General features: G+C 40.9%; 1 protein-coding gene across 2 annotated transcripts in view; it reads left to right on the top strand.

The window, feature by feature from the left end:
• Positions 1-27,171, top strand: part of vopp1 (VOPP1 WW domain binding protein) — a 57,924-nt gene that overhangs the window by 7,023 nt on the left and 23,730 nt on the right. The window contains exons 2-3 of one of the 2 annotated variants that reach the window (XM_047349326.1): positions 13,968-14,026; positions 17,205-17,673. In XM_047349326.1, the coding sequence (XP_047205282.1) occupies positions 13,968-14,026; positions 17,205-17,550 (405 nt within the window). In that variant the 3' untranslated portion in view covers positions 17,551-17,673. Of the gene's footprint in view, positions 1-13,967; positions 14,027-17,204; positions 17,674-27,171 lie in introns of those variants that run through there. The other variant, XM_047349324.1, reaches the window with a different exon arrangement.

Below are 27,171 nucleotides of genomic sequence, written 5' to 3'. Positions count from 1 at the left end.
CAGGAAAGGAAAACCAAGAGTCACCTCTGCTGCGGACGATAAGTTCATCCGAGTCACCGGCCTCAGAAATCGCAGTTTAACACCAGCTCAGATTAGAGAACAGGTCAATGCCACACACAGTTCTAGCAGCAGACGCATCTCTAGAACAACTGTTAAGAGGAGACTGTGTGAATCAGGCCTTCATGGTAAAATAGCTACTAGGAAACCACTGGTGAGGACAGGCAACAAGCAGAAGAGACTTGTTTGGGCTAAAGAACATAAGAAATGGACATTAGACCAGTGGAAATCTGTGCTTTGGTCTGATAAGTCCAAGTTTGAGGTCTTTGGTTCCAACCACCGTGTCTTTGTGCGGCGCAGAAGAGGTGAACGGATGGACTCTACATGCCTGGTTCCCACCTTGAAGCATGGAGGAGGAGGTGTGATGGTGTGGGGTGCTTTGCTGGTGACACTGTTGGGGATTTATTCAAAATTGAAGGCATACTGAACCAGCATGGCTACCACAGCATCTTGCAATGGCATGCTATTCCATCCAGTTTGCGTTTAGTTGGACCATCATTTATTTTTCAACAGGACAATGACCCCAAACACACCTCCAAGCTGTGTAAGGGCTATTTGACTAAGAAGGAGAGTGATGGGGTGCTGCGCCAGAAGACCTGGCCTCCACAGTCACTGGACCTGAACCCAATCGAGATGGTTTGGGGTGAGCTGGACTGCAGAGTGAAGGTAAAAGGGCCAACAACTGCTAAGCATCTCTGGGAACTCCTTCAAGACTGTTGGAAAACCATTTCAGGTGACTACCTCTTGAAGCTCATCAACAGAATGCCAAGAATGTGCGGAGCAGTAATCAAAGTAAAAGGTGGCTACTTTGAAGAACCTAGAATATAAGACATATTTTCAGTTGTTTCACACTTTTTTGTTCAGTATATAATTCCACATGTGTTAATTCATAGTTTTGATGCCTTCAGTGTGAAGCTACAATATTGATAGTCATGAAAATAAAGAAAACTCTTTGAATGAGAAGGTGTGTCCAAACGTTTGGTCTGTACTGTATATATATATATATATATATAGATAGATATATCATGATATAAAGCAAATTAATATTTTTGTCAGTCTTTAATGTTCCCTGGTACTATGAAGTGAGATTTGAAGATATCAGAAGGTTATTTTTGATTTAATGATTTAATATGCAAAAGCTCAGCGTGCCACTGATAAATAAAATCACAATCAGCTTTATTGGCACGTTTGTGCACAGAAACAAGGAATTTGTGGGGGAAGGAGGGGGAACTCGCTCTCTTCTGGGTTAATAACGTTTTACTTTCTGCATGCACGAGTGTGTGGCACTGGTTTGGGTGGTAAAACGGATTGGTGGTATTGCCCAACTTTGTCAGAACATGCGCTCGACTTAATTTGCAGTGCAGGCTACTTGGTTTTCTTGTTCAACTTTAAATAGCTCAAATACCTCCACACGACTAAACTGCTCAGACCCTACTTTCCAACAATGTCGTTCGTTGGGTCTTACGTCTATTCTTCTTTGGGGAAATAATTTTTTTCTTCTTTTTTCAGTGATGTCTTACCTGTTACCAGAAGTTAGAGGCTACAGCTGCACAAATATTAGCTATTTGGGGTCCTGGCTGCTACTGTGCGGTCTGCGTCAATTTTTGTGGCTCTATTTCAGCCCCATAGTTGGTACAGTGTGGAGCAACTCCTATAATCATTGGCTAATCATCTCGTCTGTATATTGAAAGTCTATATTGACCCTTTCTCATATGTCTATCATGTTTATCGAGATATATATTGCTATCGTTTTATCGCCCACCTCTACCCTCACAATGATATTGCAGCAGTAATAACGGCACAAACATGCAGAACAGAGGGGCTGCTTGCAGGACTACCACAGTAGTTTTTCTCCATTTCTGGGTCTGTGCTCTGTCCCACAACTATCATTTCTTCATATAGGAGCAATGACCGTCACCCGCGTGGCTGTTTGCAAAAAATAAAGTCGGCTTTTGATTCAGACCAAATAAGTGGACCACAGGACTTCCCTGGGATGAATAAACTCCATGAATTCAGTGTCAACTTAGTTTTCACATGAACTGCTTTTTGGAATACCTTTAAGTCTTTGTCGATGTTCTCTTTGGCAAATTTTAGTCAGGGCTTTGTGATTTTTCTGGCAGAGCAATGGTTTTGCCCTTGCACACCTTCCATGGAAATTAAACTTATGCAGTTTCTTTTTTCCTGTAGAGGCATGCACTTTCATATCATCAGTAGCAAAAGCCTGCCATAGGTCCTGTGATGACATTTAGAATCTTTGGATTCTTTTAGCGTCTTCCTGTCTGTTTTAAGGGTGAATTTGCTTGGATGGCCAGATTTGGGCATGTTGGTAGTTGTTTTGAATGTCCTCCAGTTGTTCTCCAGACTGTTTACAGTGGACTAGCCAAAAACAGACGCACATGACAAATAACCAATGCCTGCACATACCCATCCCATACAAATTGCATAGTGTGTTGTTAATAAGCACCACTGTTACACCACTTTTACTTTAAATCTCTGTCCAACCAAACGTTTGAAAAGATGGACAGAGAGATGTTGGAGTAAGGGATAAGCTCCTTAGGGCATGTCTCATTGAAACACATATTACTACATGTTCAATACTCCGGCTGCATCCTTGTGGACGTTTCAAGCTTATCCATCTTATTTGCAAGAGATCTCCAAAATCTAATCAGCTTTAAGTGACGAGATGTTTTAATGTCCTCTTTCACGCTCTCTCTGTTGTGTGTTGGGCATGAGCTCAACAGAGCATTTTTGAGTTAAAGTAGCAACTTACCCCATCAAACTCAGTGAGCGGAACTAGGGCAGCTCTTCAACAGAACCTGACTCCTAATTGGCTGCTTCACACAAAGAGTCAAGACAACTTTTTCCAAGATTCCTATGGGGATTGAAGGGCTTGGCAGTCTGTGGCACTGTTATTTCTGAGGTCGCAGACTGAAATGTTTTTACTAAATTTTACTTTTTTTGTTGTTTTGTTTTTACAAAATTTCTGTTCATCAGCTGCTAGAGGTATGACATTACGCAGACTAACAGAAATGAAATGCCCTCCACGCCTTTCACTACATACCAGTCCTGATAAGCTGTCAGTTTTAAGTGTTAGACATTGTGGTCGAAGCAGCTTGTGCGCCCTGAGTCATGCGCACCACTTCCTGTGGGAGGTGGAGCCTCTGTAAGCGCTCCCGTTCAGCAGCCAAACCCAGAGACACTACCTTACAGTATCTCTGAGTAACTCCGGATCACACCTCCCTCACAGAGGAGTGCATTCTCCCTGTATGGCAGCTACTATGGGCAGCCTGATACAAGCTGCTGCAGGTAAAGGAACCACGCTGTGCTTTGAGGATAACCGCCAGCCATTCCTTTGATCCAGGAGCCGCAGGATCAGCAGAACTGGAGTGTTGTGATTATGAATATGAATATATTATTTAATATTAATACTTGATATTTTATTAAATAATATTTCGGTCTGTTATGGGTTGTTCTGTGAATAGCAGCCCAATAAGGCAGTGGTACAAAATCGAAAGGGATGAGCCAAGCTCTGGCATTATTGAACAGCAAAACTCTGTACACACACAGAATGAATTCACACAATTTCTTAAAATAACTTATTTTTGTTAATAAATTCTTGTAACTCAAAGTCAAACATATTTCAATCAACAAACTCTACTATGCTAAAACAACCCAACTAAAGTACCAAGTAGAATGAAAGAATAAGGAAGACTAATGGGCTATGTACAATATAAACAAGTTGATCAAAGATGGTTGAAAACTATGACCGAAATAGTGATGCAATATTCCCATGCAATATTTATGTTTGAAAACCAAGGATTATCTTGAAGAATCTGGAAATGAAGTTAAGTTAGTCTCAAGACTAACTTGGGCAATAATTTGTATACCTTCAAACAACTATTCACAATGCAAGATCAGATAAAACATTATTTTAACAAAATAATATTTTAAAGAATGATTTGCTGAATAAAACCAACCTTCTGGATGACCAATTCTCAGCGGTGTTTAATTAGCTGCCTTTATTTATTAAAATAATATTTAAAGAAATCTTATTAAGGAAATAGTAAAATAATACTTAAGGAAATATTATTTTGAATAAGAACCCAATCTTTCTGGATAAATGGATCTTAATAGTTTACTTAGTTATCAAGTTTAGTAAAATAAAATTTAGGGAAATATTATTTCCTAGATGGAAAACTAACAACCTTTTTAGGTAAATGATCTTTAGTAGGCAAGCACGTGTTCTTAGGTGTTAGTTGGTTGGAGCTAACAAAAGAAGCTTATAGATGGGGACCAGAATCAAACACATACCTTTAAAATACCACTAATAAAAGGGGTAAAATGCATAAGCGCAGACAGCGTGTTATGGTTGATCTTCTGTGTTTAAAATCACCCTTTAAATAAAGTTTGTCTTAACTTCAAAAACACAAACACAGAACACATAAACTGAGCACATGTGCTTAACAGCTAATCTGCTAGCACTAAGATGGCGGAGTTTTCAACACAAACAAAACCAAACATCATAAAACGAAAAATGTTTAGATTATTTCATTCTAAACTACTTCTCTCTGCACAAAACACTACCTCTTACATGAACCGTGCTGAGGAAAAGTTGTCTGGGGCAACGAAGTTGAGGAAAGCATCCTCAGTGAACAAAGGGTTAACTTGTAGCTAACCTCCTTGGCTGGGGGGTGGGGCGGCTCGTTCTGCCTGGCCCGCTGAACTACACCTTACTGCTGGTGATGCAATCCCGTTGTCCTTCCTTCAGACTGGGAAAAACTGCTGCACTTGGCATTGTAGAGACAGGGTCACAGTTTGCTTCTGTAGAGAGAAAAGTCAAGCAACGCTTGCACCTTAATTACCCTGTTCATGAATGAATACTGGATACACAAACAGCAATTCATTCCTACTTAACTTAGCGCATATGATCGCTTGATCGTATGATACTCTTGGATCCATTTTGAATAGTTGTGTCTGTTTGCCAGCACTGTCCCCAGTAGGGACAGTGTTCTTTCCTTCATATGCTTCATTTTTCCGTCTGTGAACATAGAGCTGATGTGCTTTGCCAAAAAGTTCAATTTTTGTCTTATCTGTCCATAGGACATTCTCCTAGAAGCTTTGTGGCTTGTCAACATATAGTTTGGCAAATTCCAGTCTGGCTTTTTTATTATTTGTTTTCAACAATGGTGTTCTTGGTTGTCTCCAATTGAGTCCACTTTGCCTCAAACAACGTCGGATGGTTTGAGCTGACACTGATGTTTCTTGAGCTTGAAGTTCATCTTTAATCTCTTCAGAAGTTTTTCTGGGCTGTTTTGTTACCATTCGTATTATCCGTCTCTTTGTTTTGTCATCAATTTTCCTCCTGCGGCCATGTCCAGGGAGGTTGGCTACAGTCCCATGGATCTTAAATTTCTGAAAAATATGTCCAACTGTAGTCACAGGAACATGAAGCTGCTTGGAGATGGTCTTATAACATTGACCTTTAACATGCTTGTCTATAATTTTCTTTCTAATCTCTTGAGACAACTCTTTCCTTTGCTTCCTCTGGTCGATGTTGAGTGTGGTACACACCATGTCACCAAACAACACAGTGAATACCTGTAGCCCTATATATAGGCCCACTGACTGATTACAAGAATATAGACACCTGTGATGCTGTGAATATAGACACCTGTGATGCTAATTAATGGACACGCCTTGATTTAACATGTACCTTTGGTCACATTATTTTCAGGGATATCATCATTTTTGTCCAGGCCTGTTTCATGAGTTTATTTTTTTAAATAATTCTGTTGAAGCATGTTTTAAAAGCAATGTCTGACTTTCATTTGTTCATTTTCGTAGAATTTTTATTCACTATTACCTTTGTCAGATTCAAGTTATTTCTGTGACCCTTGTGGGTTTTTCTTTTATTTACCGAAGGGTACCAACAATTTTGTCCACGTGTGTATATACACTATGAACGGGAATTAAAGAGGGTTAAAAACCATGACCAATAAAGTGATGCTACATTACCCGTCAATGCTTTTTATGTTTGGGAACCAAGGGTTATCTTTAGGAATCTGGAAAAGAGGTTAATTTAGTCCTTGAACTAACTTGGAACAATAATTAGTATACCTTCAAACAACTATTCACAATGCAAGATCAAATAAGTAGATAAAACATTATTTTAATAAAATAATATTTAAAAGAACGATTTTCTGAATAAAACCAACCTGGGTGACTAATTTTCAATGGTGCTTAGTTAGCTGTTTTTATTTAGTGGGATATTATTGAAGGAAGTATTATTAAGGAAATTTTAAAGTAATATTTAAGGACATTTTATTTACATAATTACCAATAACCCATATTGGTAAATGATTCTTAATGATATTTAAATGGCCTTCACAACTCCCGACATATTATTTTGCTAAGTTTAGTAAAATAAAATTTCGGGAAAAATATTTCCTGGATTGGAAGCTAACGGCCTTTTTGGATAAATTAATCATAATGGGGTTTAATGAGCTTTCACCTGAATCACTTGTCTAGCCTTAACCGTTAGCAGTTGTAGCTAACAAAGTAAACTTATAGCTTGTTACCACTCCTTTCATGTCAAACATGTACCTTTTTAAAATACCAACAATAAAAGGATCAAAATACATAAGCGTTGACGGCGTGTTGTGGCCATCTGTGTTTAAAAACCACCCTTTAAATAAAGTTTGTCTTAACTTTAAAACACAACACAAAACAAATCATTAGCTGAGCAGCTAGTCGGCTAGCACTTGGCTGAGTTGGAACATGGAACATGGTGTTTCTGAACAGGGGAAATAAAGGAAATATTTTGCTTATATATTTATATATATTTAGCTTTTACAGTTTGACTGGTCAGGTTTACGCGAACTTGTCCGCTTAGCTAAAAATACATGATTCATTTTCAATATTATGCATCATAATAGTTTTTCAAAAAAGTTGTCAAACTCACCCCATGGGAACTGAAAGGTTTTCGTGCAGATGGCTCCGATCAAATAAGTTGTCCTGGTGTGTTTTCTTTTCGTTGGCGTCTTCTTAGGGGATGTTGTCATCGCTGAAGTTTCGACTGTACCGATGATTCTCATGTCCTGCCCCTTCCTTTCTGATGCTAAATAATCCATCCATATGTTGTGCATAAGCTCTGGAGAAAGCTTGTGGTTACAGGACTGTGTCCCAGATGAAAAATTCTCCTTCTCCCGTAACAGTCTTCTTCATCTTCTCCATTTCGCTGTCTCTGTCTTCTTCAAATGTTGTGATGGCAATAGCTTCTAATATCTTATGTTCTAGCTCCTCTGCTGCCAGTCCAAAGATTAGATGTTCATCAGCATTCCCATGAACATCTAATCCCAGAGCGAAGCGGTGTAACAGCCGCATTTCAGTTCTTGGGCCATGCGTCCATGGTCCATCTGGAAGAAACACATTCTTTTTCAAATAGCAGCTTCTTTAAGTAGCCATGTGCTTACTTCAAGCACACAGCTTATTGGCCGACACAAATAACAAAAGCCGCTATATAAATGAGCTGTGGGTTTTCCCTCCCCGATATGCAGATGCGGGCTGGGTTTTATGCTGAAAAAAGGCTGAGTTTAAACACAAAATGTACCATTTTAAAACCTCCGAAACCATGATTTAGAGGACTGAGTGGCTACGTCATAACTTCAACTTGCACATTTTGCAATAAAACGAAAATTCCTTCTTTCTCAGAAAGTGATGGTTTTTCCTCTTTTTCTCTGTTTGTGCTCTGGCGACTTGTTCCTACTTTTCTCATGGCGCGTCACATACAGGTCCTTCTCAAAATATTAGCATATTGTGATAAAGTTCATTATTTTCCATAATGTAATGATGAAAATTTAACATTCATATATTTTAGATTCATTGCACACTAACTGAAATATTTCAGGTCTTTTATTGTCTTAATACGGATGATTTTGGCATACAGCTCATGAAAACCCAAAATTCCTATCTCACAAAATTAGCATATTTCATCCGACCAATAAAAGAAAAGTGTTTTTAATACAAAAAACGTCAACCTTCAAATAATTATGTACAGTTATGCACTCAATACTTGGTCGGGAATCCTTTGGCAGAAATGACTGCTTCAATGCGGCGTGGCATGGAGGCAATCAGCCTGTGGCACTGCTTAGGTCTTATGGAGGCCCAGGATGCTTCAATAGCGGCCTTTAGCTCATCCAGAGTGTTGGGTCTTGAGTCTCTCAACGTTCTCTTCACAATATCCCACAGATTTTCTATGGGGTTCAGGTCAGGAGAGTTGGCAGGCCAATTGGGCACAGTGATACCATGGTCAGTAAACCATTTACCAGTGGTTTTGGCACTGTGAGCAGGTGCCAGGTCGTGCTGAAAAATGAAATCTTCATCTCCATAAAGCTTTTCAGCAGATGGAAGCATGAAGTGCTCCAAAATCTCCTGATAGCTAGCGGCATTGACCCTGCCCTTGATAAAACACAGTGGACCAACACCAGCAGCTGACACGGCACCCCAGACCATCACTGACTGTGGGTACTTGACACTGGACTTCTGGCATTTTGGCATTTCCTTCTCCCCAGTCTTCCTCCAGACTCTGGCACCTTGATTTCCGAATGACATGCAGAATTTGCTTTCATCCGAAAAAAGTACTTTGGACCACTGAGCAACAGTCCAGTGCTGCTTCTCTGTAGCCCAGGTCAGGTGCTTCTGCCGCTGTTTCTGGTTCAAAAGTGGCTTGACCTGGGGAATGCGGCACCTGTAGCCCATTTCCTGCACACGCCTGTGCACGGTGGCTTTGGATGTTTCTACTCCAGACTCAGTCCACTGCTTCCGCAGGTCCCCCAAGGTCTGGAATCGGCCCTTCTCCACAATCTTCCTCAGGGTCTGGTCACCTCTTCTCATTGTGCAGCGTTTTCTGCCACACTTTTGCCTTCCCACAGACTTCCCACTGAGGTGCCTTGATACAGCACTCTGGGAATAGCCTATTCGTTCAGAAATTTCTTTTTGTGTCTTACCCTCTTGCTTGAGGGTGTCAATAGTGGCCTCCTGGACAGCAGTCAGGTCGGCAGTCTTACCCATGATTGGGGTTTTGAGTGATGAACCAGGCTGGGAGTTTTAAAGGCCTCAGGAATCTTTTGCAGGTGTTTAGAGTTAACTCATTGATTCAGATGATTAGGTTCATAGCTCGTTTAGAGACCCTTTTAATGATATGCTAATTTTGTGAGATAGGAATTTTGGGTTTTCATGAGCTGTATGCCAAAATAATCCGTATTAAGACAATAAAAGACCTGAAATATTTCAGTTAGTGTGCAATGAATCTAAAATATATGAATGTTAAATATAGCGGATAGCAGATGCTGCCAAGTTCTGTTCATCTGAGGTTTTATTTACTTAGTTTCATGACCTTTAGAAGACCAAATACCTTCTTTTATGTCCAAATAAAACCCTTTGCACTGAAGGGCAATGACCTCACCCTATAACCCCAATCAGGAACCAGAGTATTTTGATGCCCTAAACTTTAGAACTTCCACAGGTTTCCTCCCATGTCTGGTTTTCTCCTGGCTGCAGATGCTTTTCAAACACATCTGTTCTTTGGTTTTACCAATTTGTTCAACAGCTAATTTTGCATTGCTTATGTTTGATAAACCTATTGCTAAATCTAAAAAAATACAATGTCTTGTAAACTTACCTTATAGTAAACAGTCAACCTGTGTGCAGTTTAATTTAACAACAAATGCAGCGGTTCTGTGACGATCATTGAGGTTTCTTAGAGAAGATTAAAGAACAAACAGCATCAAGAAGAGCAAGGAATACAGCAGAACTTGCAAGTATAAAGTTATGAAGAAGTTTAAAGCAGGTTAGTTTCAAAAACAAAATCCCAAGCTTTAAATATCTCATCATTCAATCCATCCTCTGAAAATGGAAAGAATATGGCTCAACTACAAACCTACCAAGACTTGAACGTTTACCTAAATTGACAGGCTGGAAAAGGAGAGTATTAATCAGAGAAGCACTCAGCAGCCCTGTGTAACTAGAGGAGCTTCCAGGATCTACAGCTTGGGTAAGAGAATCTGTCCATAGGGCAACTATTAGTTTAGCTACATGAAAAGCAGTTTGGCTTAAAACGTTTTTTACACATCAGCCTGAAAAAAACTACATACGTGATGAAAGATAGTGGTGGCAGCATTATGTTGTGGCCAGACTTAAACTTTCTCTTCACAGACTCTGACTGAGCTTAAGCTGTTTTGGGAGGAACCATTGGGGAAAAGGTTATGTTTCTAGATATGCAAAGGTAGTAGTTACATACCCCTAAAGACTTGCAGCTGAATTTGCAGAGAAAGGTGGTTCTAAAAGTATTTGTGCACTGTTGGTCTGTGATATAAAATGCTAATAGATGACATCTAAGTTTGTAAAGTGAGAAAATGTGGACATTTTTCTTAAGGCACTGTACAATATATATTTTTTGTCTCCATCCGGTTAGTTCAGTGTGAAGCCCAGCCCCTTTTCTTTTGTTTTTATTCTGCAACAGCTCGACAGCATCTTAAGATCGGAAAAGCAACACTTACCTATAGCAGTTTATTTAATTAGTTATTTTAAAAAGTACAGTTTGGACATGTTAAGGTTACAGTATTTCTTGTCATTGGACACTGGACTGACCTCAGTGGGAGCTACTTAACTAAATCATAAAGGATTGCAAATCTTTTGCAGCTTGTCTTTTGCTGTGGTGTCTGTCTCCTGTACAAAGAATCCCAGTGTGACTTGCTAAGATGTATCTTTTACTCCTCCTGGAACAACCTACCAGGCTGCTTCTTTCGAATTAACTATTCATGATCAGGTTAGCAAAATAATTGTTTCTGTGCCTATAATTAGAACATGATTGCATTATCATGCAGCTGTATGATGCATGGTTGCGTCTTCCCAGACCTAAAAATTTGATTATTCCAAACATCCTGTATCCTGGTTATATGATATGGCTCAAAATAACTTCCTTAATCAGGAGTTTTTTTCTTACATCTGGTCTGGAAATATAGAAATCGGTTTAATTTCTGGAAGAAAAACATCCCTTTATAGCCTAATAGTGAAGAGGTTGAAGACATCATGTTTATCCAACTGTTTCATTTGAATTGTAGAAACATCGGAACATTTAGAGCTTAAAACATAACTCTTTCTTTGAGTGTAATGAAGGTCAGATAAAGCTTATTGACGTATGTTTTGATGCATAACTATGGAGCTTTTCTTTCATTTATTTTCAGTGGGATTCCTCTATTACAGAACACACAGAAATGTTCTATATATTTTGTGTTGTACTCCTTAAAAATGGGATTGGTCGAAACTGGCATCAGCTTGTCAGATTTCAGTTTAGGAAACTAGAATTTAGTGGCGGCCAATTATGGTGTAATGGTGTAAAGGATAAAGCTATTGCTCTCTAGAGCATTGGGGACATGTTCTCTGGAATGACGATTCATGCCCCCTTTGTCTGGAATTCCGATAAATGTGTCTGGGTTTGGTACTTGACAGGAGACTTATGACAAATGTAAAGTTTGGTGCAGAGGGGATGTAGGTGTGGAGTGGCCTTTCTATGGGCTTCAGATGCTACCCAGTGGATTGTTGAAAATTTATTTCAAATATAATGTATACTAGGTTGAAAAGTGTAAGTACTAAATGGAGAGATTAATGAATTTAGGATAAGTGCCTTTGTGGAATTCAACTCAGAGTTCTTCTGCACTAACCTTGCTTTTAAAAGCAAGAGACTATTTTTATTTTTCATACAGCTGTGAATGTGACACGATTAAGCATGAGTGCATTTATTAGGGGTTCTGCAACCAGATATGAAAAGATATCTGGGTATGTTGAACTTGCTTTGTTGCACAGCTTTTCAAAAGGGGCGGATTATTTTGTTTCTGCTCCTCCTGAAACCAAGGTTCGACTATCAGCCGGACTCTCCTGTCCAATACTCTGGCATAGGCCATAGGCTGAGGAGTGTGATCCCCTATAGTTGGAACACAGCCTCCGGTCACCCTTTTTATGAAGGGGGACCACCACCCCAGTCTACCAGTACAAAGGCACTGTCTCCAGCCGCCACGCAATGTTGAAGAGGCGTGCCAACCATGACAGCTCCACAACATCCAGAGACTTGAGGTACTCAGGGCGGATCTCATCCACCCCGAAACCCTGCCACTGTGGAGCTTTTTAACCACCTCGGTGACTTCAGCCTGGATGATGAAAGGGTCCAACCCTGAGTCCCCAGCCTCTGCTTTCACCAGTGAATGTGTGACGGCAGGATTGAGGAGATCCTCGAAGTACTCCTTCCACCGCCCGATAATGTCCCCAGTTGAGGTCAGCAGCTCCCCACCCACAGTGTAAACAGTGTTGGCAAAGCACTGCTTCCCCCTCCTGAGGCGCCGTACGGTTTGCCAGAAACGCTTCGAGGCCAACCTGTAGTCCTTCTCCATGGCCTCACGGAACTCCTCCCAGGCCTGATTTTTTGCCTTTGCCACAACCCGGGCTGCGGCACGCTTGGCCTCACGGTACCCGTGAGCCGCCTCAGGAGTCCCGCAAGCCAACCACAGCTGATAGGTCTCCTTCTTCAGCTTGACAGCATCCCTTACTGCCTGTGTACACACCTGTGCCAATATTTTGGGGCTGCACGGTGGCGCAGTTGGTAGCACTGTTGCCTTGCAGCAAGAAGGTCCTGGGTTCGATTCCCAGCTGGGGGTCTTTCTGCATGAGTGGGTTCTCACCGGGTACTCCGGCTTCCTCCAACAGACCAAAGACATGCCTGTTAGGTTAATTATCCTTAGGTGTGTGCATGGTTGTTTGTGTGTTGCCCTGCGATGGACTGGCGACCTGTCCAGGGTGTACCCTGCCTCTCGCGCACTGCTGGAGATGGGCACCAGCTCCCCCGCGACCCACTATGGAATAAGCAGTAGAAAATGACTGACTAACCGACCAATATTTTGTTTTTACTGACTTTTATTCCTTGTACAATTCCAATAAAATAATCAGTGTAACACACCAGTTCCCTTGATCAGTAAGCTTGATGCATTCCAATAGCCTCAATAGTCTATATTTACACAGTACAGACCAAAAGTTTGAACACACCTTCTCATTCAAAGAGTTTTCTTTATTTTCATCACTATGAATATTGTAGCTTCACACTGAAGGCATCAAAACTATGAATTAACACATGTGGAATTATACACAGATTTCCACTGGTCTAATGTCCATTCCTTGCGTTCTTTAGCCCAAACAAGTCTCATCTGCTTGTTGCCTGTCCTCAACAGTGGTTTCCTAGCAGCTATTTTACCATGAAGGCCTGATTCACACAGTCTCCTCTTAACAGTTGTTCTAGAGATGTGTGTGCTGCTAGAACTCTGTGTGGCATTGAACTGTTCTCTAATCTGAGCTGCCTAAGGATAATTAACCTAACAGGCGTGTCTTTGGTCTGTTGGAGGAAGCCGGAGTACCCGGTGAGAACCCACTCATGCAGAAAGACCCCCAGCTGGGAATCGAACCCAGGACCTTCTTGCTGCAAGGCAACAGTGCTACCAACTGCGCCACCATGCAGCCCCAAAATATTGGCATACATTATTAAACACTGAATGGCAGTTGCGGAGAACAATCCCATTTACAATTGGTTTTATATTTGATAGACAAAACTGTTCTGCAAAGCAATGTGTTGTGGTAGCACAATATCAAGAGAGTCATCACTTTGTTTTTCTTGGACGTTTTACCTCCATTTCTGCACTGATGGTGATCAGAATTGAAAGACTTTTCTAGAGTTTAGGTTATTCACCAGCAATCATTCAGCATGTCTGTTGTTTTGCTCATGCAAATTTGACCTGGAATGTTTTGTTCTATTGTCAGTTTGTAATCTTTGCATTACTTCTCCCTAATTATAATTTTGTTTTCTTTTACAGTGTGTAGATGCCAAGAAGTTCTGCTGGTATTTTGAAGAACGATACCCTGCCTATTTTGTGTAAGTTCAATCCAATTAAATGGATTTTTAAGCCACTGAATGCAATTCTCTGCATATAAAAACTTTTAATGTTCATTATAAAACTCAACAGTCATTGTCACAACATATTAAATTTCAGCCATACAAAGATAGCAATATCTAATATTAAGATATTGATTGATCTATATTAATTAAATATAGAATTACATAGTTCAAGCATTTCATTCTTTTTATTTTGATGCAAGACAACCCAGAAAAGTTTGTCCAGAAATGAGGACTGTTTAGAAGATCAATAGAATGTGTTTTGTTTTTATGTGTGTGCTTGTCATATCCCGGTGTGACAATGAATCCAATTGTCCTTGAAAAGCCAGAATGTATTTTAAAAACTTATTACAATTTGTTATAATTTGATGACTTCATAATATTATAATACAGCTAACATAAACTGCATATTTTATATATATATAAACATAAATATTATATATTATATTCATAATAATCATGTATTTATTTCACATTAATAACAAAGGATTGTTAGATCCAACAGTAACTACATGGTACTGGTATCAAAGCTTACATAACACATAAGTAAGGAAATATGTGTTTGGTCATTTTTATTTGTTGTAACAGCTGTTCTTTGGCAATAAATATATATCACTGGAGAACCTGTTTATTTGTGCTTAAATAGTGCCACATTTGTAAGGAAAATAGATTTGTGAATTGAGCAGCAGAACTGAGTAGGTGGACTCCCCTCATCACTGTAGGCAATCTCGATGCAGAGAGATATCAGGTTCAGATTCAGTCACCAGGAGCAAGATATTGATTATAGCCCCATAGAGCAGGAGAAACTGATCTTTGGGGTATTATATACTTTAAACTTTTATCATCCAGATTCATAGAAATGGGAGCTTAAAATATGTCACTCTGTGTAGCGAACATATTTAACAGGAGTTTTACCTTATGAATTGAATTGCTAAAATAAATTAACCTGCATCTTACTTTAGATGTGGCCATTAATGCCAAGTTCCTTTCTAAACTAAGAGAGATGTGGTTGAAACATAGATGAAACTTGGCTTCGGTGTCCATAACACTGAGAGCACAAGATGCAAATTTTGCAGTTTCATTAACTTAAATAAGTTGGAGCCTGAAACCCGCAGGCTTCTCCCCGAGATCCAGTATTTATGAATTCACTGTGCCTCCTCACTGCAAGACAGAGCTAGATCACTGAGAGGGAGAGAGGAGGACACAGCACCACTGAAGGGACATTGTTAGTAAGGAAGAACAATTTCCTCCCTCTTGGTCCCCCTTCTTCTCCTCCACACTTCCTGTTTCCCTATTAAGTTTCAGTCACACAGGTACTATCATAGCCATCCTCCAGTTTGGGTCCGCATTCTATTTATTTTGTCCGTCTGTCCGTCCATCCCTCCCTCTTCTGCTTATCCCTGGGGGCAGCAGCTTTCAGAGAGACCCAGACTTCCCTCTCCCCAGCCACTTGGGCCAGCTCAACCGGGGGAATCTGAAGGCAAACCCAGACCAGCCGAGATACATAGTCTCTCCAGCGTGTCCTGAGTCTTCCTCTGGGCCTCCTCCCGGTGGGACGTGCCTGGAACACCACACCAGGGAGTCATCCAGGAGGCATCCTAACAAGCTTCTCTCGACGTGGAGAAGCAGTGGCTCTACTCTGAGCGCCTCCCAGATGCCCGAGCCTCTCACCCTATCTTTGAAGGGAGAGCCTAGACACCCTGCGGCCGCTGTATCCTGTGATCTCGTTCTTTCGGTCACGACCCAAAGCTCATGACCATTAATGAGGGTAGGAACGTAGATCGACCGGTAAATCGAGAGCTTCGCTTTTTGACTCAGCTTTCTCTTCACCACGACAGACCTGTAAAGCGCCCTCATCACTGCTGACGCAGCACCAATCCGTCTATTGATCTCCCACTCCATTTTTCCCTCATTTGTGAACAAGACCTCCAGATACTTGAACTCCTCCCCTTGAGGCAGGACCTCCCCCCCCCCCGACCTGGAGAAGGCACTCTACCCTTATCTGGCTTAAGACCATTCTCCGGACTTCTCATCCTGGCTGCTTCACACTCTGCCGCGATCTGCTCCAGTGAGAGCTGTAGATCACGAGCTGATGAAGCTAATAGGACATCATCTGCAAAAACAGAGATGTAATCCTACGGCCACCAAAATGTATCCCCTCAACACATTGGCTGCACCTAGAAATTCTGTCCATAAGAGTTATGAACAGAATCTGTAACAAAAGGGCAACCTTGGCAGAGTCCAACCCTCACCGGAAACGAGTCCGACTTACTGCTGGCAATGCGGACCAAGCTCTGACAGCGGTCATATAGGGACCTAACAGCCCGTGTCAAAGGGCCTGGTACCCCACACTCCTGGAGTATGGGGTACCTGAATAGACCTTACCAGGGAGGCTTAAGAGTGTGACTCCACCATAGTTGGAACACACTCTACAGTCCCCCTTTTTAAATAGGGGGAGCACCACCCCGGTGTGCCAATCCAGTGGAACTGCCTCCCGATTTTCCACTTGTAAAAAAAACTGTTAATTTTTCCCAAGGAGTTTTTTTATTCAGTTGTTGTCACCAAAATATAAATCCATAAACAAATAAATATATATAAATAAATCATTAAAGGGTTCATATTTGAATTGTTGTCTGGTGATTCATGCATTCATCATACACCATTCAAATTTATTGTGACAAGTTATGATAAGCATGTACTGACAAACGTTTTAAGGCCATTTGCAAGATACAGTCTTGGTCCCAAGAAAGAGCAGTCAAGAAAGACCAGTCATGGTGGGCAATTGTCCTTTGTCCTACAGATATACTTAAACTATACTGCGGTTAATTCTATATCGCACATGAATATACAAGCTTGGTATGATGACAGCATGGCATGGCCAACAAGCGCACTATTTGTGTGCTTTTACTGTATTTTATTTTACTTTACAACAATCTTATTTAGAAAATGGGACATTGTTTCTTGGAAACCATCCATTTGAACAACACAGCTGTTAGTGAAGGCTGGTGGTTTTATTCCAGCGCCTCTAGTGTTAGAGCAAAATATTATAAGGACAAACACTTAGAAAAATAAGCCTCTCAAAACAATTTTTTCTAACTTGCCTTTCAGGGCTTCCGCAGTATTTACATACTAACTGAAATCAGTCTTGTACATCCAGGGGGAGTAATTCTGCTCTGACAGTCAAGGCGGGTCAAAACTCTCACCTGGTGATGTGTGGAATTTTGCGGCTTGTAAAGGTGCAGGACCTCAGCAGGACTGGAGCACTATTTTCTACAGTGGGATACGGAGTAGGAAAGTCATGGCTGCTACTCACAGAAGACAAGAGAGTGAACGCTGCTATCCTCACAACTCTAGGTGCTTGTTATGGAAGTGGTTGCGACATCTTTTCTGGCACGCTCTGTGGCTACTGGCAGTTGTGTATGTTTACCTGTGCATGCGAAACTCCACCACAAGTAATACATAGAGCACAACATGGTACAGGCAGTAATGACATAATGTTGTAAAAATAATGTGATAACAAGATCATGTTTTTTTCAAAATGTAACAGGGAAAACGCTGAAACTGCACTTTAAATAATATATTTATGTTATGCATTTAGTAATAAAACCCTTTTAAAATTTGTAAAATGTTTCGGTTTTTCATTAATTCCTTAGAAACCTGTAAAGAAACAAAAACAAAAAAGCCACAAAACATCTTTGGCCAAAACCATAAGACTTTAGCAACACTTGAAACATAAGGAAAAAACTTTATTAGTACACCAATGCATTTCGGCTTGTGGCTTTCATCTGGGTCATTATAAAACACCAGGCAGTTTGTTTTTAAATGAAAAAGATGAGATGCAGACAAGGTAAACAGGCAGGTACACTCTTGAATCTTTGGCAAAGTGCACTTCACACGCCTTTGCCATTAATCCACCTGGCTAATGTCCACTTCCAGGCTAACAAAATGGACAAACTGCTGCTTTTTTACTGTTAAAAACTTGGACATCTGCGGATCTGCTGCCCTCTGTTTCACCATGACCTGTCTTGGTGAACACATCCTTGACTGCGCACTGCAGATGCTGGGCTTCTGGCTGTCTTCGAGCGGACCACAATGCAGAACTCTTAGGTACAAAGAGAGGAGGTGGAATCCGCTTTTAAATGAAGGCTGATGTATTGATATCACAGTGTTACAGAAGACATGTAGTCCTGACTTGGAGTCATTTTGTTTGTAAACTGTAAACCCTTTTATTCACTGAACAAAGTCTCCTTGTTGGTTCTGGTCGGTGTTTACACACTAGACCACTGCTACACAGCTTTAAAAGATGCACATCAGGCTGTCACCAGAGCTTCTTTGAGACTCTCTGATCACTGTCTGCTTCATCACATTCCAACTTACAGGCAAAAACTAAAAACCTCTAAGTCTTCGGACTGTTAGGAAGTGGACTGATGAGCCAAAGCAGATGTTACAGGCCTGCTTTGAACGCACAGCTTGACATGTTTTTGAAGCTTCAGCCTCAGACTAAAATGAATTTACTGACGCTGTGAGATCATACATCAGTTTTGTAAGGACATGTTTGCAGACCAGTACATTTATCAAATGCAACAATAATTAACGAGGGTTTGCTTCAAAACTAAGGAAGGTGCGTCAGACCAAAGAAGAGGCTCACAACAGTGGGGACAGTGCCTTGAATAAGCAGGTAACACATAAGCGGACCAAGGAGATCAAGGCATCCGAGAGAAGCTACAGCAAGAAGTTAAAAGGCACCTTCGCAGCTAACGACCCTTCTGCAATTTGGAGGAACTTGAGCACCGTTACTTCTTACGGTGGAAACCAGGCCCTGTATAAGCAGGCAAGAAAAAAATTGACAAAAGAAATCAAACTAGCTAAAAGTTCCTACAGTAAGAAGATAAAATTCTGTGTGGAGGAGTTTGCAGACTATTGACAACTATAGGAGCCCTACCCACATGCTGTTATGACACCTTGCCAGGCAAAGGATTTAAACAGTTTTTTCTCTTGGTATGATTACTAGACTTTCACACCTCACTCATCCTCCACATCCCACCAATAAATCTTCAACCCCCTCCTCTCTCCCCCTGCCTGTACTAAAGATCGAAGAAAAAGATATTAATAGGTTCTTCCAGTGTCTGAATGGGAAGAACACTTCGAGTCCTGATGGTGTCTCCCCTCTCTGCCTGAAAGCCTGCGCTGACCAACTAACCCCCATCTTTAATCATATTTGTAACAAGTTTCTGGAGATGTGTGAGGTTGCCTCCTTCTTTAATCGCTCCACCATGATCCTGGCCCCTGAGAAACGCACCATCATGGGATTAAATGACTACAGGTCTGTTGCTCTGACATCTGTGGTCTTGAAATCCTGTTGTTAAAATACCTGAAGGACCTCACATACCCCGTGCAGTTTGCTTACCGGACAATCAGGCTGGTAGATGTTGCAATCGACTTGAGTCTATACTTGGTCCTGCACCACCTCGACCACCTAGGGACATATGACAGGATCCTGTTTTTGGATTTCAGGTCGGCCTTCAACACCATTAACCCAGATATCCTCCACCAAAAGCTCACGCAGCCTACTGTGCCAGCCTTCACCTATTACTGGATCACCAGCTTCCTGACTGACCTGCAGCAGCAGGTGAGGCTGCACCTGCTGCCCCCAGGGGTGTGTTCTCTATCCACTCGTCTTCTCCCTGTACACATTTATGTACATACAGCTCTTTTAGCCTTATTTTTTATCTTGTCTAAAGTTTATATATATACCATGTCAGATTCCATGTTTGTGCACACAAACTTGGCCAGTAAGGATAATTCTGATTGTGTAAAGTATTATACCAAAACATTCAAAGGAAGTAATCACATTTTCACACATAAACAGGCTGACCAATCGTCACTTGATAATAACCATACTTCTCACATGTACTGAGCAAAAAAGATTTTTCCAGTTTAAGGAAGGGGGTAGAATACTTCATTTCTCCAGGACCTGTTTCCTATTCTACACTAATTTTAGATTCCAAAGGCTTGAAGTCTGCGGTATGTGCTGTCTTCCCTTCTATACACAATAATTCATAACCCTTCCAGCTTTCTCTGTCACATGCGAACAGCAGGTGAGACTGGGGGAGCATCTTCTCCCGATCCAGATCAATAAGTACTGGTGCCCCCCAGGGGTGTGTTCTATCCCCACTCCTCTTCTCCCTGTACACCAATGACTGCACCTCATCGGACTCGTCCGTAAAACTCCTTAAGTTTGCAGATGACACCACTGTCATTGGACTGATCCAGGATGGTGATGAGTCTGCAGACAGACAGCAGGTGGATCGGCTGGTACGCTGGTGCGGTCAGAACTACCTTGAACTAAACCCACTCAAGACTGTGGAAATGGTGGTGGACCTTCGGAGAACACCACCCCCATACACCCCCTTCACTATCCTCAACAACACCATGTCGGCTGTGGACCACTTCAGGTTCTTAGGAACCACCTTCTCTGAGGACCTGAGATGGTCTTCACACATAGACACTGTTCGAAAGAAGGCCCAGCAGAGACTGTACTTCCTGAGGCAACTCAAGAAGTTCAAATTTCCACAGGAGCTGCTGGTCATCTTCTACACTGCCATCATTCAATCTGTCCTGTCTTCATCCATCTCAGTGTGGTTTGGCTCATCCACAAAACAGGACAGGTCCCGACTGCAACAAATAATCAGGAATGCAGAGAGAATAATCAGGGCTGACCTTCCCTCCATCCAGGACTTATACAGGTCTAGGCTCATGAAAAGAGCTGCTAAAATCTCTGCAGACCCCACACACCCTGCATATAAACTGTTCAGAGCTTTACCTTCAGGCCGCCGCTACAGAGCACTGTTCACTAAAACCAGCCGCCACAGAGACAGTTTCTTCCCCCATGCTGTTTCTCTGATGAACATTTAATAGAGCACCAAACAACAGCATACAGATGTTGCAAATGCAACTTTTTATTATATATGTGTATATTGTACATTGTAAATATGTATATTCTGTAATACAAAAACAAAACCAAAGAGCAAAGTGTACCTGAGTCAAATGCCTTGTTGGGGCCTGCCATAGCAATGCATAGGAGAGCAGTGCATTGCATTGCTTTGCAATGCAATGCACTGCCTCCATGCAATGCATGGCAGGCACCTATTACTATTCACCTCTAAACTGGTCTCTTTATTTATATCTTTATTTTTCTTCCGTCTCCGTTAATGCGGCCCGAACCGCTGTGTGCTATTACTTTTATTGGCGTTTCGAGTTACCATGGCGACGTAATTAACGAAAAACCACCCCCCAAAATCCCCATAGGAATGAATGGAGTCAGGGGCGAAGAAATCCTCAAAATTCACTGTTTTTGAGGCTCTACTGTATCGCCATACTTTCACCTAGAAACATAGTTTGACTTTCAGTTTGTAGGAAAATCCGCCGGCTCTTCAGAAGTGAAAACGGTTTGTTGATAACTGCTACGGGTTCTCTAAAATTAGACTCCAAGCGACACAAAGTTTGCGAGAAAATCACACTCTTAACAGTGGAGATGGCAGTTACTAGAGTGTAAAAAGAGGGGATTTTTTTCAGGAAAAATGAGTTTCAACTGGCACTCACGGCCACAAATTTCGCTCTACAGCCACAATTTTCTGTCAGATTGTAGGGCCGGGCCTCTGCTTTCACACAATAATTTCAAAATTGTTCTAAGTCTCATAGATTTCTGTCAAAACACCCTCGATCGCCAAGAGTCAGTAGATTTCTGTAGGCCTTCTCCCATGTATTTTCAATGAGAGCTTGACCTGTAATCCATGAGTGACACCATTTATTTCCATAATCATATTTTATACTGTGAATGACATAGAGCTATGAAAATATCCATGATTGGGGACGAGGGATAGCTGTCGCCCACAGTTTAAAAAATTTTCAAATACCATGTACGGATTCCCAGATATTAGACTTTGTTCGGGAGCATGTTCAGGAAATTTAGCCTTTTTCTCCATTTTCCCTCTCTTTTCACCCAGTGTTGTGCCTTTATTATTATATTTTCAACAAAAATGTGTTAATATGCTCGATCCCCTGTCCGTTCTGATAAAAACGGTCCAAGAATGACATCGATCGCCCCTACGGTTTCAGAGTTATGGCCAGTTGTTCGGGAGCATGCGCCTCCATGTTATAATGCCTAGACCAGGGGAGACACAGAGTGAGGTGCTGCGTGAGTGAGAAACAGCAGGTGTCAAGTTACACTGACGCTCTTTGCTGATTGGCTGATTCATTCCTCACTGTTCTATTTATAGCTCTGTGTATCTCCTACTGTATATGTCTGGATGTGATTCTGTCTTTCTTTCTGCCTCTCTGTGTCTCACACTGGGACACACACCCACACACACACACAGACACACACACCCACACACAGACACACACCCACACACACATGCATGGATTACTATCTTTCTGAGGACTTTGCATTGACTTTCATTGATTTTCATTCATTTCTATGGCTTAAACTTGACCTGACACCTAACCCTTTGACCATCTTCATAGGAGGCAACTACATGGCGGCCATGTTGTGTGGGGAACTTAAACAGCATGTACTGCTGTTCCAACACCCAGACAACAGTGATTGACCCTAAAGGTCAATTTCTTTCATCAACCCCCCATGCTTATTAATGATTATTTAAAGCTTATAATAACATACACAATGGTTTTAGAATAGCAAGCATGTTCTATATAACTAATAGAAATAACCCAGACCTGAAAGGACAACCACGCTTGTTTTTCAAAATAAGACAAAACCTGCTCTACAAAATAAAAGCCTTTAAACAATAGATGATTGCAGGAGTGGGCTTCACACTACTGTTGGAGCTCCCCCAGTGATGGGAATGGGACTATGCTGGTCCTTTGAAACAGGCTTACTGAAACTTTCAAAATAAAAGCCCACATCTTCCATAGTTACTATGGATTTTGTGAGCTGACAAGTGCATAGAAAATGATTTTTAAATAGCAAGCGGGTTCTATTTAACTAATGGAACTAACTCAGACCTAAAGGGACAACCATGCTGGACTTTCAAAATAAGACAAAACATGCTCTACAAAATAAAAGCCTTTAAACAATAGATGATTGCAGGAGTGGGCTTCACACTACTCTTGGAGCTCACCCAGTATTGGAAATAGGAACATGTTGGCCTTTTAAAATAAAGCCTACGGAAACTTTCAAAATAAAAGCCTCAACCCCCCATAGTTACTATGGATTTTGTGAGCTCACAAGAGCATAGAAAATGATTTTTAAATAGCAAGCGGGTTCTATTTAACCAATGCAACTAACCCAGACCTGAAAGTACAGCCATGCTGAACTTTCAAAATAAGGCAAAACATGCTCTACAAAATAAAAGCCTTTGCATTTTAAACAATAGATCATTTCAGGACTGAACTTCACACTAATGTTGGAGCTCACCCAGTGTTGCCCATTTAAAATAAGGCTTACTGAAAATTTCAAAATAAAAGCCTCAGTCTTCCACAGTTACTAGTAATTTTTGAAGGTGATTATTGCATACATAATGATTTTTAAATAACGGCCAGAGAAACTTTGTGGTCCCAGAAGCACGCACCAAGAGGCAGGCCCCGTCTAAATTTCTTCCGAAATTTTCTAGTTTGTATGTACGAACTTGGCAATAAAGCTGATTCTGATTGGGGCCTGCCATAGCAATGCATAGGAGAGCAGTGCATTGCATTGCGAAGCAATGCACAGAATTCTGTAGGCCTTCTCCCATGTATTTTCAATGAGAGCTTGACCTGTAATCCATGAGTGACACCATTTATTTCCATAATCATATTTTATACTGTGAATGACATAGAGCTATGAAAATCTCCACGATTGGGGACGAAGGATAGCTGTCGCCCACAGTTTAAACAAATTTCAAATACCATGTACGGATTCTGAGATATTAGACTTTGTTCGGGAGCATGTTCAGGCATTTTTGCTTTTTTCTCCATTTTCACTCTCTTTTCACCCAGTGTTATGTCTTTATTATTATATTTTCACTAATAAATGATTAATATTAATGTTCCCCTGTCCGTTCTGATAAAAACGGTCCAAGAATGACATCGATCGCCCCTACGGTTTCCGAGTTATGGCCAGTCGTTCGGGAGCATGCGCCTCCATGTTATAAAGCCTAGACCAGGGGAGACACAGAGTGAGGTGCTGCGTGAGTGAGAAACAGCAGGTGTCAAGTTACACTGACGCTCTTTGCTGATTGGCTGATTCATTCCTCACTGTTCTATTTATAGCTCTGTGTATCTCCTACTGTATATGTCTGGATGTGATTCTGTCTTTCTTTCTGCCGCTCTGTGTCTCACACTGGGACACACACCCACACACACACCCACACACACACACACAGACACACACACCCACACACAGACACACACCCACACACACATGCATGGATTACTATCTTTCTGAGGACTTTGCATTGACTTTCATTGATTTTCATTCATTTCTATGGCTTAAACATGACCCGACCCCTAACCCTTTGTCCATCTTCATAGGAGGCAACTACATGGCGGCCATGTTGTGTGGGGAACTTAAACAGCATGTACTGCTGTTTCAACACCCAGACAACAGTGATTGACCCTAAAGGTCAATTTCTTTCATCAACCCTCCATGCTTACTAATGATTATTTAAAGCTTATAATAACATACAGAATGGTTTTACAATAGCAAGCAGGTTCTATATAACTAATAGAAATAACCCAGACCTGAAAGGACAACCATACTTGATTTTCAAAATAAGACAAAACATGCTCTACAAAATAAAAGCCTTTAATCAATAGATGATTGCAGGAGTGGGCTTCACACTACTGTTGGAGCTCCCCCAGTGATGGGAATGGGACTATGCTGGTCCTTTGAAACAGGCTTACTGAAACTTTCAAAATAAAAGTCCACACCTTCCATACTTACTAATGATTTTTGAAAGCTGATAATGGCATACACAATGGTTTTAGAAGAGCAAGCAGGTTCAATGTAACTAATAGAAATAACCCAGACCTGAAAGGACACCCATACTAGGTTTTCAGAATAAGACAAAACATGCTCTACAAAATAAAAGCCTTTAAACAATAGATGATTGCAGGAGTGGGCTTCACACTACTGTTGGAGTTCACACAGTGTTGGAAATGGGACTATGCTGCTCCTTTGAAATATGGGTTACTGAAACTTTCAAAATAAAAGCCTCAACCCCCCATAGTTACTATGGATTTTGAGAGCTGAAAGAGCATAGAAAATGATTTTTAAATAGCAAACAGGTTCTATATAACTAATGGAACTAACCCAGACCTGAAGGGACAACCATGCTCGACTTTCAAAATAAGACAAAACATGATCTACAAAATAAAAGCCTTTAAACAATAGATGATTGCAGGAGTGGGCTTCACACTACTGTTGGAGCTCCCCCAGTGATGGGAATGGGACTATGCTGGTCCTTTGAAACAGGCTTACTGAAACTTCCAAAATAAAAGCCCACACCTTCTATAGTTACTATGAATTCTGTGAGCTGACAAGTGCATAGAAAATTATTTTTAAATAGCAAGCGGGTTCTATTTAACTAATGGAACTAACCCATACCTGAAAGTACAACCATGCTGGACTTTCAAAATAAGACAAAACATGCTCTACAAAATAAAAGCCTTTGCATTTTAAACAATAGATCATTTCAGGAATGGGCTTCACACTAATGTTGGAGCTCACCCAGTGTTGCCCATTTAAAATAAGGCTTACTGAAAATTTCAAAATAAAAGCCTCAGTCTTCCAGAGTTACTAGTAATTTTTTAAGGTGATTATTGCATACTTAATGATTTTTAAATAACGGCCAGAGAAACTTTGTGGTCCCAGAAGCACGCACCAAGAGGCAGGCCCCGTCTAAATTTCTTCCGAAATTTTCTAGTTCTGATTATTGTTTTGCCTTATTAATGGAGGTTTCCTGTTGTTCTCCATTAACCGATCCATCACAGTTGGCCTCAGTTCTGAATGTTTGGCTTCCAGGCTGCTACTTTTGCAATTCAAAATGAAACTTTGTAAGGTTTTGTTTGTGAAGTAGAAAGTGTGATTAATGTCAGCATTACAATACACTTTATCTTGTGTTAGTGCGATGCCTGTTATTGTGAGAAAATGCCAAAGGCTTTCAGCCCTGCATTGAAACGGGGTTGACAGGAGGTTGTGCTTTGCAGATGTTTCTGTTATCTGTTGCTCAGTTTTGGTGTAAGAGCTACAAGTAGTCAGTTCTGTGTCTGCTGGATGGTCCTGTAAATAATTTACACACACATCTGTTAACATGCCTGTGAAGATTGCAGCTTTTATAGCTGAAGTTACCCTGATTTGACTGTATGCTTTTAGTTATTGTGATGCAGACAGTAGATCTGGTGGTACGGGTCCGTCCAGGCTGTCCTTCAAACACTGAATGACATTATACAGTAAACCAAAAAATAAATGGGTAATTATGAGCGTACACCAGATAATTTCTGTCTCTTGTTTCAGTCTTTGTCCATTTTTTTGCAGTCAAGCAGTTGAAATTAGACTGAGCTCTTCTAGGTCTGAGACCATAGTTCTCCAATGGAAAAAAAGTGGACTGCTCCGTCATGGTTGGGTTAAGAACTTAGAAGTATCCTGATGTCTTTAATTTGTTTTGTGCTTTATTTACATATGCCAAATATATTGAAAATTTATTGTTATCGCATTATCACCAAATGCAATGTCCACATCCACAGAACTGCCTGGATTACAATAAGTCTTAGCTAATTATTTAAGTACAGTGTTTTCAGATTTTAGTAAGGTGTTATGCAGTGACACTCATAAACCAAACACCTTCACGACTGTAGTTGCACTGTGGCTCGGTTTAGGTCTTTTTGTGGCAAAACAGTTTATAGTGAATACTTTAAGTGGTTGAAAAATAATTTGTTTAATGTTCCGGTACTTGCAGTGATTCACCACATACCTACCTAAAATTTTGTTTTCCGGGCAAGAGATCAAGTTTTGAGGTCTACTTTCACACTTAAAAACATCTTAAAACTACTTTTTGTGATAAATGAATTGTATAAAAAAGATCAATTTGTACACCTGCGCCATTTGCACTGCTAGTGGCCCAGTC

Source organism: Girardinichthys multiradiatus, chromosome 21 (genome assembly GCF_021462225.1).
Source record: "Girardinichthys multiradiatus isolate DD_20200921_A chromosome 21, DD_fGirMul_XY1, whole genome shotgun sequence".
Taxonomy (NCBI): Eukaryota; Metazoa; Chordata; class Actinopteri; order Cyprinodontiformes; family Goodeidae; genus Girardinichthys; species Girardinichthys multiradiatus.
Note: the sequence above shows the minus strand (reverse complement) of the source record. Positions and strands in the feature narration are given on the sequence as shown.